The 19,879-nt window shown below is 41.1% G+C and overlaps 1 protein-coding gene across 1 annotated transcript; it reads right to left on the reverse strand.

Annotated features, from left to right (window-relative positions):
- Nucleotides 1–223: 223 nt before the first annotated feature.
- Nucleotides 224–8,660, reverse strand: LOC308289361 (uncharacterized protein; the record flags this gene model as incomplete). Its single annotated transcript, XM_080731055.1, has 6 exons — nucleotides 224–349; nucleotides 1,481–1,576; nucleotides 3,175–3,207; nucleotides 4,547–4,811; nucleotides 7,615–7,649; nucleotides 8,486–8,660. The coding sequence occupies 5 exons, from the start codon at nucleotides 8,658–8,660 to the stop codon at nucleotides 1,491–1,493; spliced, it is 594 nt and encodes a 197-aa protein (XP_080587181.1). The 3' UTR covers nucleotides 224–349; nucleotides 1,481–1,490.
- Nucleotides 8,661–19,879: the final 11,219 nt, after the last annotated feature.

Below are 19,879 nucleotides of genomic sequence, written 5' to 3' on the forward strand. Positions count from 1 at the left end.
GAGCTTTAGAGAGTTCCAATAAAGCGATCACATCCAATAGTGTGAGGATAGCCTACTTTGTGAAACTTTGAGTTTATGAGGGGGTTTCCATTTTCCAGACCCAAGAGCAAGATTCTGTCAACCCAATCACTAAATCATCGTTAAACATTAAAATATTAGGCAAGAGGGGAATAGAAGTTCCCATTACCTCAAATGCTACCTGTGAAACTCCAAAAAAGTCATTTGCATCTGGACACTCCCACATCATGTGCAAATATGTTCCCAGTGTGTTATTGTTACATACAGTAATGTGTAAATGGGTGTTTTGCAGAGCTGGAGTTGAAAATGTTTCCTTGGAGTCAAATACAATCTGTGAACACATTTAAAATTCAAGATTTGATGGTTATGATTTCGTGATGACACATTTTCACAAACTCTTTTCCAATGAAACGACTGCTGCCAATTTTTTAAGTCAACACTCCGGGCCTTAGATACATATTGGCCGACTCGTGGATTCTCTTAACTTCTCGTACAAATAGGATACAAAGCCCTCACTAGTGCAGGCGTTTCGGGCAGTATTTTGATGGAATCGTGCACTTTATGAAAGAAGCATGAAATTTGGCACACAGTTAGAACATGCCATATGGAACATTTTTGGCTATAGGGGCATCGCAGATTTGTCTTGGGAAACTTGTGGGAGCCAATCAAAGTTGGGCTCTCATAGACTTTACTATAGAGTAAAATAATACAAAAAATAAATATGCTTTAAGTAGCATGTGAGGGGTAAAACTAGGTGTTTTTCGGGATTCTGAATCCAATGCAAACATTTATTTTGCAGGAAAACCATTCCTTGGGCTGAAAACGGACCCCATATAAGTGATAAAAGTATGGTTTAGTGATGAGTCATCACTTTTCAACAGTTTTGTGGTGGCCGTTTCTCGTGCAAAACAAATGCTTGCATTGGATTCAGAATCCCGAAAAACACCTAGTTTGACCCCTCACATGCTACTTAAAGCATATTTATTTTTTGTATTATTTTACTCTATAGTAAAGTCTATGAGAGCCCAACTTTGATTGGCTCCCACAAGTTTCCCAAGACAAATCTGCGATGCCCCTATAGCCAAAAATTTTCCATATGGCATGTTCTAACTGTGTGCCAAATTTCATGCTTCTTTCATAAAGTGCACGATTTTTGCCTGAAACACTCCCACTATTATAGGCATATTACTTCTTATGATTAAAGAGCGGGTGTACAGGTAGAGCATATTTCCACAGAACATCATGTGCTTGAATGCCTTAACTGTAAATAAAAGAAAGAAGAAGTTGCTGGTACCTTAAGCCATAAGGGTTGTCGTAGAGATAGATGCAATACAGAGGAGAAAGAAGAGAGAGCTTGTTTTGAAATGTAATGTAGAAGAATTAAATCATTGATTATAATTTGGTGGTGTGATTGATTGATTGATTGATTGATTGATTGAAATTAATTCAACATGCTACATACTGTGCTTGTCTCAGGTGCAGGTGTGCAAAACGATGATGATGATGATGGAGATGATAATTAGCCATCCACATTTAGCCTGCTGGGAACCAGATGAATCTGCCAGTGGGAAGAGAATTGCCCTCAGAGATATTAGTTTGGCAACGCCAGGCTAATCAAAGCTCTCGGGCAACTTGTTGGAGGGGGGCCACTATATTTCTACACTCACTCCCCGAAACCTCTTATCTCTGCATTTTAACTTTTTTTTTTTGGCAATTCGTCGTTCTCTCACAAAAGTAGCAAATATAGCCGATCTACAAGCTCAAAATGAGTCGCAGCACAACACAATTTGAGTCTGACTACTCATTGAGTTACAATGTGGACGTTACACATGGCGTCAAAATCAAGTCCTAAAGATCCTTGCCTCCACCCTGGAGGACAAACGAGCTGCCACCAACTCCCTACCGCCACCAGCATCCAACCACCAACAGGCAACCACCTTTGTCCGTGAGGGGGCAAAGGTAACCAGGAGCGGCTTGACACCATCGGAGCGAGGCCAACTACGTTTGGCTCGCGACTGGAAGATACTGGCTGATATTGGCCGACAACTTGTGTTTCTTCCAGAGATCGCTACAACCACCCTGAGACCTGACTTGGTGCTCTGGTCCCCTTCTCTAAAAAAGGTGTACATCATCGAGCTCACAGTACCCTGGGAGGACTCAGTGGATGAGGCTTACGAGCGGAAACACCTACGCTATGCAGAGCTCGCTGCTGAAGCACAACAGCGCGGCTGGAACACTGAAGTCCGCCCAGTGGAGGTGGGATGCAGAGGGTTTGTGGCAAGATCTACAACCAGGCTCTTTGCAGACCTGGGAATTAGAGGCCAAAGCCAGCGGTCAGCCGTCAAAGCTGCATCGGAGGCAGCCGAAAGAAGCAGCCAGTGGCTTTTTATGAGGAGGAAAGACCCCTGCTGGGCCCCAAAGTAACTAAGCTAGATATCATTCTTATAGTTATATAAGATTTGTTGTTCTGGATTGATATCTCTACGCAGTTGATGTATTGATGTTGATTGAGTCCCATGAGAAGTGATAGCTATCCATAAGATAAACGCAGCTCTCATGACTAATCACATTGATTGTTGTACTGCTTATTGCCTATTGTATTGCTTATTGCTTGTTGTATTGCCTATTGCTTATTGTATTGCTTATTGCTTGTTGTGGGTCGCTTTGGATTGGGAGCTTCCAGTTTGGGCATCGAGCTTCTGCTAAATGCCTAAACTGGAGCCAGGAGGTATGCGGTCAGCCTATAGGCTTGACTCAGGGAAAAGGACGCCCCTGCCTTGCACAGTCCCATGAGGAGAAGTCTGCCATCCATAAGATGAACGATACTCTCATGACTAATTGGAAATGACGCAAGTTCGGGGACTGATCAACCTGAGCTGGCCGCCTCCGGAGAGGGTGTATAGTGTATAATGGCCGAAACACCCTAAGACCTGGAGGAACACTACTGATGATGCGTCCTAGACTAAAACCTAACCCCCCCCCCCCCCCTCCCTTGCATCCATCATTCACCACCACGATGACACACACACACACACACACACACACACACACACTCTCACGCATGTGCCTGCACAAAGGAAATTAACATCTTATCCTGTGTTTTGTAAAACCAAACTGAGTGATATTGATGGTACTGATACTACTGCTGGTACTCACCAGAGACCCTGGGTTCAGAGAGGGGTGGACAATCTGTAATGACAGTATGACACCATGGTTAAAGGTCGGAACCTCGATAAAGTTTAGTCAACTGTTATATGACTACCACTACTAATGCTACACATACTAATGCTACTAATAATTATATAAACACTGCTGCTAGATTACTACTTCTACAAAACTAAGACAAAGAGCCAAAGGCGTGTAGATACTGTTGTTGTGCCTTATTTGCATGAAATGTCCCAATTATCCATGGCTCTGTATATAAATTGTGATCCATAATAACAGTAGGTGACATCATATCTGTTTTCATCTCATCAGTGGTCCAGTACCAGATGGAGATCCATTTGATTGCTTTTAGTTTTTCTATTGATGCCTTCAATTACAACATAGCAGGGAAGATGCTACGCAATATATGCCATCGTTAAATTTGAATGAACACTTAAACGAAGACGGATGGACGAATGGACGGGCGGACGGACGGACAGGGTGCAAAACATAGTCTTGGCATGTGAATATGTATTGTTTGTGTTCATTCCATGTAATTCCCAAATGCCTAGTTCCACATGGTATAAGGAGGGCAATGAAAACTTTGGGAGGAGTAGGCGAGGCAAACATTTGTGGTTATATTATATCTCTGCTGTCGGGCCGAAACATCCTAACTCCAAAATGTTAATTTTCGGGAAAATGAGCTCAGGTGGAGTTAGGTTTTGACCGAAGGGCTTTTTACTACTTTTAATTGGTTCAATATTATTATAACCAACACACATATGTAAAGGGTGTTCAATAGAGCATCGCAGCGGAAGTGGTTTACTGGGGTCACTTAAAAATCGCATGCCCATAGACTTTAAAAAATATATATTTATAACAATTATGTTAAGCCTCGAACAAAGCCATCCAGGATGGCAGTGAATCATGAACATGAGACCTTTGTTTCTATGAAAAGAACATTTTGAAAATCGCTAAACAAAGGGTATTTATTAAATGTAGTATATCAAATAATGTAATATTAAAATATGTTTTCACATAGGATCAAAGGTTGTATGGTCATGATTCACTGCCATCCTGGATGGCTTTGTTGGAGGCTTAACATAATCATTCTAAATATTTTTGTAAAAGTCTATGGGTAAAATGAATGGGCGATTTTTAAGTGACCCCAATAAACCACTTCCGCTGCGATGCTCTATAGCCCTGATTTATGCCAAAAAATCAAAAACCTGGAAAATGAAGTTAAGAGGTTTTGGCCAGACAGTGACAATATACTACTAACCTACTATGTAATGAGACATTTAAAAAACATGAAATTTCAAGAGTTTTGCAAGTGTGGTTGGATGTGAGGTGTCTGTTTCCTTTGCTGTCACTATAGACTCACCAGCCTTCATGTTGTCAATGGTGTGTCCATCCTCTGCCTTCATCACCAACTTGAATCCCTCTGGGATGTCCTGACAAACCACATGTACAGTGTGGTTTAGAACACATGGTACACAGGAGGATAAGCCAGGGGGACTGGTGTTGGAGCACACCAACATAGCAGATTCATCTCCTTTCCACAGGACGCCTTTATCCTCCAGGCCATTACAGATGAGGGCCACACTCCCCGAGACTGGGTCGGTGGTGCTGAAGCAACTTAGGTTCATCTGTGTAGGAGAGAGGTGAAGTTTATTCATTTACATGTTTTGATTGCTTTTGGAATAATACAGAACTTATAGAGTAGCACTATAGGCTGACTCAACAATCACAGTATGAGATTGAGTCTATATTATCCAAGCACCTTTCCTTTACAGTCTCCTTTAAGTTTTTATTTTTACTATGATGAAAGGTAAAGAAAACGGCATAAAACAATCAACATAGTTTTTAATGACATTATATAATACCTATCACAGGCCAGGAGCAAACCAACTCTACGGCCCCTCAGCCAGCGTGACTTGTCACTGGAGTTTGTCACTGGTCATTTGTTGACTGTATTGCATGCAAGACAGGGTCTTGGCATGGCATGGCTTCCCTGCCCATCTCAGATTTTACAAACTATGAAGAGATGTCAGTAAAAATACTGGCATTGTGCACCAGCCATATGGCAGTGGTCAGTGTAGTAGTAATTTGTATTAATAGGACCAGTAAGACTCCCTAATCGGGAGATAAGCGACAGTTGGTCGCTTATCTCCACAAATAGGCCAATATCTCCGCATCAGTATGACATCACACTGCTGACATCAGTATGACATCACACCGTACACAAATGACCCTTATATAAGACCGGCATTATCTACCGACAGATTAGTAACAAGATGTCAAAATCGTTGAAGGTTGAATCTCCAGATATGGAGATAACCAACACATCCCTCCATATATGGAGATAACCGACGAATCTCACTAAGTCTGACCTCACAAGCCCCATATTTGGACCCGAACAACATATAACTCCATATATAGAGACATAGCTGCTGACATCAGTATGACATCACACTGCTGACATCAGTATGACATCACACCGTACACAAATGACCCTTATATAAGACCGGCATTATCTACCGACAGATTAGATGCAAGCAGGATCTCGACTCTGACACAACTCATCAGCTCATAAGCTGGTTCTCCCTCCATATATGGAGATAACCGACGAATCTCACTAAGTCTGACCTCACAAGCCCCATATTTGGACACGAACAACATATAACTTAAAAACCTCCATCGTGTCCAAATATGGGGCTTGTGAGGTCAGACTTAGTGAGATTCGTCGGTTATCTCCATATATGGAGGGATGTGTTGGTTATCTCCATATCTGGAGATTCAACCTTCAACGATTTTGACATCTTGTTACTAATCTGTCGGTAGATAATGCCGGTCTTATATAAGGGTCATTTGTGTACGGTGTGATGTCATACTGATGTCAGCAGTGTGATGTCATACTGATGCGGAGATATGAGCAGGGCAAAGGTGTGACGTGTGACCGACGGACGGACGGACGGCCGGTGGAGGTTTTGATACTAAACTGCGACCTGACGGTCGCAATAATAACTAAATGTGGCTGTATAACCCTGTAGGCCTATATTGAAACTGTCCTCTTTGGGTCAGTAAAGGTACATTAGGCGATTTTATCTTATGTTGTGGAATATATCCATATCCTTTAACTGCTTTAACAATAAAAACATTAATTGGACAGTATTGTCTTATCAAATTAGTGTGATTGTTACATTTGTCATAGTGTTTTGAGGGTGTTTGTTTTACTTTTTTACTTTTAAACCCCAGTTTGTGTGCTTGTATTTGGTTTTCCCCTAAAAAACAATAATAACTTTGGTCAGTAGGTGGCAGTTTAAGACCATGGTTCAGACCTGGTTCACCTCTTGAGAATGTAGACCAGTGGTTCACACATTTTTTAGCCTGTGACACAAAAGAGAAATGAAAAAAATAGACGATCTACGTGCACACGTGTCGCTTTGCACCGCGTTGCGAGCTTGTAGATCGGCTATTTTCACTACTTCTTAATTATTAACAGTAAGACGCCCTAAGGTAGCTCTGGTCCAGAGCGTCAGCTGCTGCACTGACGCGCTCTGACAGGCCCATCGGCAAATGAATAGACTGCGATTTCTCAGCCCCTACGAGCGCTCAACTTGAGTCAAAATAAACAAAACTACTTCGCTACTCACCTAACCAAAGCTAGTTTTGCGTTGTTGAAAGTCTATTCTCCGCGGTGGTGAACCCCTCAGCACCCCATCTACTCTGTAAAATGTATTATTTTTGTCATGAAATAAAATGCATCCAACTCGACCGCCGATGTTTTCCGGGTTGTGAACCGTTGTGTCTGCGGTGGCCGCTGGGTGGCTCGAGGTGAGTTAGGTGATAGCGAAGTAGTTTTGTTTATTTTGACTCAAGTTGAGCGCTCGTAGGGGCTGAGAAATCCCGGTCTATTCATTTGCCGACGGGTCTGTCAGAGCGCCAGTGCAGCTGACGCTCTGGACCAGAGCTAGCCCTAAGGGTGAGAAGCGACCTCACCCTAAAGGGCATTGTCAGATATGGGCTTAATATTGATGACCTAAGGGATCTCCATATACAGTATGGGCATAAAAGGGACAAGGACGGAATTCATTTTCAGGATCATTGAGATGTCAGAACAGGTCAGCTTTATCCTTCTGCTGAGCTGGGATGAGTATGCACTGTGACGCACGCACAGGATCTGGAGGTTTTTATAGTATGGTCGCAATTATATTTTATTTATGGCATTTCTTAGATAGGCGCATAGGCCTATGTTTGTTTGTTTGTTTGAAATTGTATAAAATTATTGTATTTCTAAAAATAAAATGATATATCTCAAAAGATTTCCCAGTTGAAGCTGTCTGTTTTAGGGGACTAAAACCTTTCACTCTTTATAGCTATGTAGCCAGATTGTTTCTATGCCAGTGTAGCACTTTGAGAGTCGAACCAAAGTGGCTTACAGTAACACACCTTAGTTGACTTTCCCCTTGGTGGAATCTTGAGTCCTGTGGGAAGAGGCAGTGAGAGGAGCTCATTATTTGTGTGTGTGCATCAGTACATGCTGCGTGCGTGCTTCGGCCCCGGTCTGTGTGTGTAAGTATTTCAGCAATGTAAAACAGTAGGCTAACACCTTTTTTAATTATTAGTTTTTCACGATTGTTAACACACGTTTCCGGCTTTCTTAAAACTGCACACACAAAACTGAAACCCTGCTCACACAAAATGCTAAACCTGACACTCCCTTCCCAAGATGACTTTTTGCCATCAAATCACTTAACTGTGTTCACAAAATGGAACTTGTGTTTTCATTTGGTACACACAGCCATATATCACATGACAACACTTCATTGAGTACACACAACTAAGCATTTGCTGCACACTACCAAGCATGTACAGCACAAGTGCAAACATCGAAAACACAATCATAGAAATGGAACACACCATACGAAGGACAATGACTCTGGAGAATGAGCTATTTTTCCCTTTGTAAAATGACTACCTTTTTTCATAGTCTAACATAAAACAGAACACAAATATGCAGCAAAAAAAATAAAGAAAAAAAAGTTTATTTGGGTACATGATTTAGAGTAGATTTAGGCATCATGCATCTGGCAGAGATGGGGGAAAAAAAGACTTGGTCAGTACGTGGTCCAATACTGACCAGGATACTGTACTGTCACCAAGATACTATTTAATTTGTATTTCCAAAACCTTTTTGTATGTTGTGCCCATCTCTGCCTCTGGATATTTTACATTTTAATTTTAAATTTGTGTGTGTTACAGTAACAATCGTGAAAAACTGTAACATGTTCTTTCTCAATCATAATTGTCAGTGTCTTACCTAGAATGAGCTCAATAGTGAATTCCTTCTTGAATCCAGGAATGTAGCATGTGTAGTTTCCTTCATCAGAAGACTTCACTCTGGAGAGTTTGAGGGACACGTTGCCTTTCTTCACTTCATCTATGAAGAGGGAAGTTCTTCCCTTGTAGGAAGGATTCTGAAGATCAGGAACCATGCCCCCATTCCTCTGTAAATAAACATATTGACCGCTTGGAAGGCCCAGCAGGGACCAGTATACAGTAAGTTCTTGGGTGTCAGTAGTGGTAGGATCAACCTCACATGGAAGAACAGCATCATCTCCAACAGTTGTATGCACAACCAGATGATTCCCTGAAGGAATAGGAATAGGAATAGGGAGAGGAGAGGAGAGGAGAGGAGAGGAGAGGAGAGGAAACAAGACACAACCCTTTTTTTTATTCATTCATTTCATGTTGCCATTTGTACTCTCTTTAAATGCAGTGTAATTTACCTGCAACGTAGCAGAGCAGATACATAGCTGGAATAAGAAGTCTTGACACCATCCTCATATCTAAAAAATAAGAAGAAAGAAAGAAAGAAAGAAAGAAAGAAAGAAAGAAAGCACACATGAGTTATAACACGATCACAGATAATATTTGATTCTGATTGGTCAAAAGTTGAGTTTTTTTTTTTTTTATTTCTATATTACACTCCTTTATAGTGACTTCATCACTGTTCTAAATTAATAGATGCATACATTCTTGATTTGATTCTACCTATGGTGAAGCTATGGTGAAAAAGAGAGAGAAGCTCTTTTTTTTAAATCCCAAACCCCCGAAATGCATAGAATATACAATATTGTGTAGCCTATGTTTTCCAAAATATGAAAATGTAAATCGTATGAATAACCTACCTGACCTGGCTCCAAGGAGCACAGGTGATTGTGGGGTCATGGCTTGCAGAGTGCTTATCAAGATGTACAGCACTCTGCAAGCCATGACCCCATAATCAATCCTCCAGTTAGGCAACAGAAGGGGGGGACTTTTTTCTTATTTCCACACAACTCCTCTTATGTAGGCTATATTAATGACACAGTTCGATGTTGAAAATTGGTGGTTTTCCCCTTTAAATGACACATCTTCAATCAAGGGGAGGAAACAAATGTTTAGTGAAAATAGCTGACCCTAACCCTTGGGAACCACTGGCCTAGGTTATGCCCACATCAGCAGCAATATACAGTATAGGCTACACTACTGACATGACATCTTGTAAAATAAATAAAACAGATAAATAAGATCATGTCCCATATGGAATTGATCTCAGTAGATATTTCAGTCATGAAGAACTGCAGCATTTGGAAATATACAAAACCAACCGCGTTCCGTATTGGTTACGAAGGCAACATTTAATTCTCAAATAGGCTACGGAACGAATCTGTATTTTATGGAACTAGTGATACTATAAATAAACTGCTTAGAGGAGAGAGTTTCTGGACACCTTTCTGGACACCTCCAACATGAAAAGTACTTTTGTGAAAAGAGGACTGAAAATGATTCATCTCAACGTCAACAGTTTGAAACCCAAACTGGAACAAATCCAAGCTATGTTTCTTGATGGTAAGGTCCACATTTTAACCTTCTCAGAAACTAAACTCGATGACTCATTCTCAGATGCTAGCATTGAAATAGCCAATTACACTGTCATTCGGAATGATAGGAACAGGAAGGGAGGTGGTGTTTGCATGTATATTCACAATGATTTAAATTTTATCCCTCGCCCAGACCTACACCACAGCTCTCTTGAAACTGTATGGGTCGAGATAATTTTTGAACATGCTAAAAATATACTAATATGCGCTGTCTATAGACCCCCTGACCAGAATGACTTCTTTGAGCTGTTTGAAGAGAGCTTAGCATCTGGGAGGTATTGAGTACTACAGTTTGGGCGACTGGAATGTCGATGTTTTGCGTAAAGAAACACCCCTGTTCAAGTCCTTTAATGGGTTATGTAATCAATATGGCCTCACTCAGCGTGTTACCGTACCCACTAGGGTGACGGAGCACTCCCAAACCCTCATAGATCTCATTGTAACCACAGACAAATCCAAAGTCACCGCTAGCGGGGCTATTGTATGCGGTCTTAGTGATCATTACATGATCTACTGTACGCGTAAAATACACAAACCCAAGGCTAGTGGCCACAAAACAGTTGTAGCTAGAAGCCTCAAAAACTACTCCAGTGAGGCTTTAAATCACACTCTAGCGAATACAGACTTTTCCACTGAACTGCAGTGTACAAATGTCGAAGGAGCATGGTGTGGTTTTAAAACCAAATTGACCGATGCTCTAGACAACGTGGCCCCCTTGCAAACCACCAGGGTTAAAGCCCGCCAAGAGCCATGGTATAACTCAGATATTACCGAATCAGCTAAACTCAGAGACAAAAAGTACGATGAAAAACGTAAGTGCTGCAAAAAGCTTAGAAAAAAATTCAACCATGACCTCCAAATCCAAATCAAATATCTCACTGCTCAGTGTAAGAAGCTCAGAAACCAGACAATCGCCCTAATTAGATCCGCCAAAAAAGACTACATCGACGTCAAAATTGACGAATACAAAAACAAACCACGAGACCTATGGAAGTTGCTTAACAACCAATTAGGCTTAAAACCTAAAACCATATGCCACAGCATAAACATCAAAACGGACGCCGCTCTCATTTCTGACAAATGTGAAGTGGCTACCCATCTTAACAAAACCTTTACCACCATGGCCCATTCACTGGTTGAAAGACTGGTCGCCCCATCTGGGAGGTATGGTGTAAAATTTGTTAAGAAATTCTACAATAAACTGGGCGTCAGAAAAGACAGTTTTAAACTTGCCACAGTGACAACTGATGAAGTGTTTAAAAAACTGAGCGCCCTACCTCAACACAAGGCCACTGGCCTTGATAAAATTCCAGCTAGATTTCTCAGAGATTCAGCCACCACCATTGCACCGATCATTACCCACATAATTAACCTTTCCATCGAACAGGGTCATGTCCCACAGGACTTCAAACTAGCAAAAGTAACCCCCCTGCATAAAAAAGGTAGCAAACTAGACCCTGGAAACTACCGTCCCGTTTCCATTCTTAGCTCCATATCCAAAGTCATGGAGAAAATAGTCTACGAACAGATAGCAAGATATCTCGATGAGAATAATCTGATTTACGAGTTCCAATCTGGATTCAGAAAATCTCATTCCACTGACACATGCCTTCTGTATTTGACTGACCAAATCAAACGCGAAGCGGATGACGGCAAATATAGCGGCATGGTCATGATGGACCTCCAGAAGGCATTTGACACCGTAAATCATTCTATTCTGATTGAGAAACTAAAAGCCATCGGTCTTGACAGCGCAGCAGTGAGTTGGATGCAATCTTACCTGGTGGGGAGGGAACAGGTGGTGGAGATTAACGGTACCCTGTCCCCCCCCCTCCCAGTAAGCTGTGGTGTTCCTCAAGGTAGCATACTGGGACCTCTGTTGTTCCTAATATATGTGAACGACATGGCATCTGCTTGTGACTGCAACCTGTTCCTGTTCGCGGATGACTCGGCTCTCCTAGTCTCGGGCAAGGACCACTTGCAGGTTGAAAAGACACTTAACTCTGAACTAAGTAAGATCTGCACATGGCTTAATGACAACAAATTATCAATTCATCTGGGAAAAACTGAGTCCATCCTCTTTGGATCAAATCATAACCTCAAAAAAGTCGATAACTTCACAATCAAAGTGGGTGACAAGGTCATAACACGAAAAAACGAAATCTCTTACTTAGGATGTATCCTTGAAGCTAATCTTTCCAGTGAAAAGATGACTTCTAAAGTAATAAATAAAATCAACCAACGGACTCGTTTCCTACAGAGGATCGCCCCAATGGTCAATTTCAACACACTGAAGACCATAGCTGGTGCAATAATCCAGCCCCTCTTTGACTACGGAGTCCACGCATGGTATCGTGACGCCCCACAAGCCCTAAAAACTAAACTCCAAACAGCCCAAAATAAACTAATTAGGAGCAAAAAAAGGAAAAAATGTGCCACAGAGACACAAAAATCCAGGTCCAGGCACTCAGGTGGATTTAACAATAAAAGGCCTTTAATTCATGGGCTAGTACATTATTAAAAAACACCAACGCGTTTCGGCAAACGCCTTCTTCAGGGTGTTACTGAACAAAGACAAGAAGTAGGCCTAATTATAGGCCTACCAGGTGTGTCCACAGTGAGGACCTGCAGTCTGCAGCCTGCAGGCCCCCTGGTGGCATCCTACACATGTTGTCTACATATGAATAAAAGCACACAAGCAGAGTATACCTACTGTAGAGTCAGTTAAGAAACTTTACAATGGTTATTAGAGGTTTAAAGGGCACCATTAGGACCAATGTACAATACAACAGTCATAAGTTACAGATAGACCATATAGGACTCAGTTTGAGCAGTTTATCAAAGCGGCTTTAACCCTTTAACTTTAAACCAAGAGCAAAAAGGGAAAAAAACAAGAACAAATAAAAAAATGTGTACAATGTGATAATTCAGAAATCAGTTATTATAAGAATGATGAGAGGTCAAAGTCCTCATTGAGACCTGGGTAATAAGTAGCCTTGAGAGTATAAATCCAGTATGCCTCCCTTTGTTTGAGGCGTTTGATTTTATCCCCACCCCTGGTATCAGAACTTATGACTTCAATACCAGACACTCTTAGAGTTGCATCACTCCCATGTTGAGCTTCAATCCAATGCTTGGCCATGGGGTACTTCATATTGGCAGAACGAATAGCATACCTATGTTCATATAGTCTGTCACGCAGTCTCCTTTTAGTAAGACCTATGTAGAAACAACCACAAGTACATTCAAGTCGATACACAACATGGGTGGTGTTGCAGTTTATAAAGCTTGTGATTGAATAGGTCTTGTTGCTAAACACATCTTTGAAAGTGTCAGTTTTAACCATGTTTGCACAATAATTGCAGTGACCACAACAGAAATTGCCCTTAGTTCGGCGAAGCCATGTGTTAGGTTTGGAAGCAGGAAGGTAACTCCTGACTAATTTATCTTTGATGGTCGGGGCCCGTCTGAAACTGATACCAGGGGGTTCTTTGAATACCTCCCGTAGAGAACTGTCACTTTCAATAATGTCCCAGTTTTTGTTAATGATGTGTTTGATCTGAAGAGCTTCTTTACTGTAGCAAGTGACAAAGTAAGGTTTCTGTGTCTAAACTAATTAGGGTCCTACTTCACCTTCCCTATCAGACTCACCTCACCGCTACTCACCAGTTAAGAGTGGGGTGGCTCAGAGTAGATGACAGAGTACAGCAACTTGCAATGGGCCTGGTGTACAAGATACACTACACCACTATGATACCCAAGTACCTGTCAAAATACTTTATAAACATTAAGGATGTCCATAATTACAACACCAGAGGCAGCGCCACAGATCACTTTCAACCCAGAGTCAAAACCAACAAAGGGTCAAACTCCTTTTTCTGCTATACCACCAAAATGTGGAAAGCCTTACCGAAGGTCATAAAGGAGTGTGGATCACTAGCATCCTTTAAAATTGCCCTGAAAAACCACTTACAGGCAGCAGCCGTTCGCAACTGGTAAAAAACTAACCTAGCCCAACCCTACCCTCCCCTGCCCCTTCTTTGTATATACTGTTTATTTAGACTTACTGTTTTCTTTTTTCTTTTTCTTTACATATCTACTGCATAGTACTGTGTTCTATTTGTCTGTCATTCAATGTTATATGAGATACTTCAATGGTTTCCAGTGGAAATAAGCTTAGTCTTTTCATGGATCTCCTTTTAGTAGACCTTGTACCAGTGAACTGTACCGTCATGAAACTGTACCTTTTCCTATGCAAACTTCTAATAAAGTCTTCAATCAATCAATGATATGATATGATATGATATAGTACTTTATTGTCAGTTCACACTGAAATTTGTCTTGCGATCAATCAATGCGAATCAATCAATCAATCAATCAATCAATCCATGAATTGAACTAGTGAAACTGCTGGGTCTAAATTCACTCCTAGTTTTGTCTATTGCCTTTGTAGATATAGGTACATGATTTCTACATGTGTCATTGTGGTAGCCTAGGTATATAATGCACTGATTAATTGAACTGGACTCCTCTCCAGGCTTTTATCAATCAACTAATGAATGTAAAGGTTCAAATAGTCATGTCCCATGCTGTGTGACTCTGAGGAAGACTGTGCCGTCCAAATATCACCAAGGCTTTTTAGCCTTTAGGTGACCTGTTTTCTCCAAACCTTAACTTTTGGTGGTGCTTTAGTCCTTGTTTGAGAGTACCGGCCCTCAGCCTGAGAATATCGGGTTCACTGCATGAGTTTAAAACTCTGGATTTTATTATGATCTAAGTCTAAGATATTGATGCGGTCACTGTCAGACTTTCATTTTGAACCATATGGATGTGGTTAACCACAGTTAACATCAAGTGAGGTAATGTCCAGGTTGCCTAACAGGAACATGACTTTTTATTTTTATTTTACATTTATTCATTCACTTATACAGTTTTATTCCACATTTTTACAGCCATACAGTAGTTCAACCTTGATTTGAGACTAGACTAGACCAGCCCTAAGGGCGTGAAGCAAACCTCACCCTAAGGTTGCGCACATGTGCAATTGTTGACGGTGACTTCTTCTGCTTAATATTGATGAGATCAGCGATCTTTGACATGAGGCGAGACGGAGTGTGACATGTGACAGACGGACAGACATGATCTGCAGGTTTTCATATACTAAATGCGACCTATCACTGAAACATGTAAGGCTCGGGGAACAGGAATTCTATTACATGCTGCTACACTCTCTATCTCTCTCTCTTTCTCTCTCTCTGCCTGTGTGTGTGTGTGTGGGGGGGGGGGAGTGGCTTTACAGCAGATCAGGCCATTTCTAGTGAATGACTCTTGACACAACAAAGTATGGAGCTGTTACTAACACAATATACACAAGTCAACACGACTGTCGAAACAGAGTCCAGACACAAGGCAAAGTCAATGTAAAACATATGTGTTGACTGTGTGTACATCTGTGCATGTGTGTGAAAAAAGAAGAGGTGAATCTATATATAGGCCCTATAGTAATTGTAATTGGTCAAATGTTTACTTTGAGTTAAATGGACACTCTGGATTTAATTTTACTTCACTTTGGAAGCATTGAGAAATTCAAGCTCTCCCCCAGAGGCAGTGATACTATAAATAGACTGGCTCAGAGTTTCTGGATTAATGCATTGAACTTAGTGGAACCGCTACTGTTTACTATGCATGACTTTCTCATCATGGTTAGAAAATAAGTCACCGTAATATAAACCACAACTATCGGATCTACCGTACCAAACCATGAAAAGAGTTTTGGTTTGGTACGGTAGGTAGAAACTTTTAACCTTGAGTGCCCAGATGTCCCGTTTTATTTATCTGATCCTATTTATCTCATCCTGTCTGATCCAAGATCACCTTTTACTATTTAAAAAATAATAATAATCTTGCTATATGATAACAATGTCTACAGTTCTCATGTGTTAATGGAGCAGAACAAACACAAAAAACAAACCTTGACTTAAGCAGGTTGATTAGCAGCTCCTCTGTCCACTGCTGGATGATTGTAAGGTACAGGGAATTGTCATTCTATAATTATATTATGCTCCTCTCTCTCTCTCTCTCTCTCTCTCTCTCTCTCTCTCTCTCTCTCTCTCTGTGTGTGTGTGTGTGTGCAGTGTGTGTGTGTGTGTGTGTGTGTGTGTGTGTGTGTGTGTGTGTGTGTGTGTGTGTGTGTGTGTGTGTGTGTGTGTGTGTGTGTGTGTGTGTTTGTGTGTGTACAGTATGTCAGGCCATTTCCAGTAATGACACACCCTTGACATAAATCAGGTGATTTCTAGTAACACTCTCTAGACAAAAGTCAAAGTGAAAGCATGCAGCTGTCTTCTGCCTTGTTACTATGACAACAGTATTCAGTGTTCATTGCACAACCCCAGATAAGGCCACAGTAAATGACTCTGACAACAAAAAGTCACAATATGAAGCTGTTACTATCTCACTATGTAGGCTACACTATATGGGCTAGATAGGCTTCAAAATTAATAGTTATAGTATCAATGAATCGCTGCATCGATAATGACCTTACTGGTAACTGATTTTTTAATAACTCTCTGAAACCACCTAATGAATATACACTGACTTGCTTTAAGAATGCCTATAACATTTTTTACAGTGGAATCAACAAAACAGCATACCCATGTTCTGATACCGCCTGTGTGTGTGTGTGTGTGTGTGTGTGTGTGTGTGTGTGTGTGTGTGTGTGTGTGTGTGTGTGTGTGTGTGTGTGTGTGTGTGTGTGTGTGTGTGTGTGTGCGTCGCTGTGTAGTGCTTACTGTAAATCAGGCCATTTACCATAAGTCGAAGTGAAAGTGCAACAGTCTGATGCAATCATTTGTAAAAAATGTGTGTGTGTGTGTGTGTGTGTGTGTGTGTGTGTGTGTGTGTGTGTGTGTGTGTGTGTGTGTGTGTGTGTGTGTGTGTGTGTGTGTGTGTGTGCGCTCAGTGCCTTTTCTCAGGAACGATTCCTGACACAAATGAAAGTATGCTGGGGTCGAGGAGCTGTGAGCTTCAAATCCTTATCTGTGGAACAGAGTCTTAAGGCAGTTCCAACTGTCTCCCACCACCAAACCTTTCGTAGGAAAGAGTCACAACATCTGGGAGTGCAGCTTTCCCAAATGCAGGGTTAAGGGCCCTTCAAATGAGCAGCGGTTGCCCCAGGGGCTCCCGCTATAGGTTCAGCGGTGGCCGCGCCGCGCTGAGACACAAACACACTCGCTCAGTGAGTAAACTGGGTCCCATCCTAATTTACAGTACACTTTAACACAGAATAAGACATAATAAAGCCATAATAAGAAATAATGTGTTGGTAATTAGAACTAATATGTTTTATTAGACAGAAACAAAGACAGAATAGCAGAAAGAGCTAATGCATTCTCTGGCACCGGCACCTGCCGACCGGCAGTTCGACCATCAGTCGTGCTGCATCGCCGGTGATAGGACCGGCGGCCGCCGCACGGAACTGTAGGACCGGCATCACTGGTAACTGCTGCGGCAGCCACCACCGCACGGACCAGCAGTTTACCGAGACGGGTAACCTTTCCTTTCATCCTCACACAATACCCTTCCTTACAGACCAAACAATGTTAAAGAGTAAAGACTCATATTTAATGACAATGAGCCATCATCCTCATGGGAGGGATACTCTTCTGAATTATATTTATCAACAGTGTTTACTATATGCCCTGCTTTGGGACAGGACTCCGGCCTCCATAGTCATCATGTACTGTAGGTCAAATAAGGGAAAGGGTGGTTGCCACTTTTGTATTTATGAACATGATTAGAGTAGTTTGATTTCATTACTAGGTACAATGTTATTGCATGTGTCAGTTTTTGCACTTGAAACATCTGTTTGGAGTGGGGATTCGCTTATTTTTACCTCAAATGCTCAAACCCCCTGATAAGTTAACTAATTTATGTTACAAACTCCTATCCATAGGCCTGGGTTTTGTAACATGCACTAAATGCATAAAATTGATTATGCTATTTAACAGTAATTTCATCAAGACACTTTGAAGTGGTGATATTCTGCAGAACTGTGCTAGAATTGTTCACCGTTCCACATTAGTCAGCTAGCTAAAATTGGTATGTTATTTTCCACAATAGATTTCACTTTGCTTATTGCCATTTGCCAATATTATAGTTGATGGAGTCCTGAAATTTGGGGGCAGTTGGAGGTTGCTCAGGGACACTTCCACATCTTGCTAAGAGCCTCCGGGACCTCCGGAGTCCTAACCATTCCCGAATTATTAAAGGCTATAGCCTACTGTTTGTCCCATCAAAATAAACAAATGAAGTAACAGATTTTGGTAGAACTATTTGTGGCTACTGCAGACTGTCTATGACTGAATTATTACTGTGCTGATATTCACTAAATAGCACAATGTAGAATATCATATGATATTGCTTTCTGTCCTTTTCATCAAGTTCATCATACACGAAAATCATACTCATATGGATGTCTTTGCTATATACTTGATACAACTTCCAGTTTATTGTCACACCACAGTTTACATGTGTTAAAAACAATATTTCACCAATTTCTTTAAAAAGCTCCCATCACAGTTTCAAGAATAAACATAAGAATGGAGTACAAAACCCAGAGAACAAAACGAAGTCAGATACTGTAATAAGGCATAATATAAACATGCATAAACACATACACCAAAACAGTGTGTAGACCTTGTTGTTATCTAGATCTGCAGACAATCTGTTAATCACTTCCCACGACAGCCATGAGAGCTCCACATTTGTGGAAGAAACATACTTTGGAAATCAGAATAGCTACCTCACTTTTAAAAGTCTTATATACAAAACGTTGTATACAATGGTGTTTATATGCTTTTATGAATAGACATAGTATATGACATCAATACTATATTTTTTGTTCCTGTTACTTGACTGTACTGCATCATTTGACTTTGTTCTTTGTAAAGTGCTATAGAATAAGGTTTATTAATAGCAACTGAGCAGCAGCAGGGGGCACACCTGAACAGGAGAAGTTGTTTTAACAGGAGACAATGAGTTCATTTCTCTCTCTCTCTCTCTGTGTGTGTGTGTGTGTGTGTGTGTGTGTGTGTGTGTGTGTGTGTGTGTGTGTGTGTGTGTGTGTGTGTGTGTGTGTGTGTGTGTGTGTGTGTGGGGGGGGGGGGGGGGGGGGTTAGGGTTAACCATCTTTAACCAATAGCAAAGTTGGGTTTTCATAAGCTAAAGAATAACACTTATTATTAACACGTATTAAATAGACCAATTCAACATTGTACTCTAGTCAGGTGTGTAAGCCATACAAGTACAAGAATGGCCTTTTGCCTTTGTACTATACACTAACTAACATTAAGCAGTAAAATAGAGAGTGTGAGAACTGGAGCTGAAGGCAGAAGCTCTGTTTTCACACCTGAAAACCACTGTGTATTTCCCCCCGATGTAGCATGCAACACCGCCCTACTCCTACAACACCATGAGCTTATCGCTATGAGCTTGTCGCTTGAACATTTTCTCAGAAATGTTGCCACTAATGCCACTAAAAGTAGCCGCTTGCACACGCAGGCTACATATTTGTTCCAAAACTCACAAAGTTGAGATCATCAGCAGGGAAATGTCATGTATAACTCTCTATTATTACTTTATGCAGAAAGGATATTATGCATGTATTATGTCTCTCGATAAAGTTTATGGTTATGATGGAGTAATGTCAGTAATGTTGGGTTTTCATAAGTTCTTTTAACATTGCTGTAAACTATCCTCTCACTAACGTCAAACAGTTCATACATGGTGAG

This window comes from Nannobrachium achirus (assembly GCF_963921795.1).
Source record: "Nannobrachium achirus genome assembly, chromosome: 1".
In the NCBI taxonomy this organism is placed as follows: Eukaryota; Metazoa; Chordata; class Actinopteri; order Myctophiformes; family Myctophidae; genus Nannobrachium; species Nannobrachium achirus.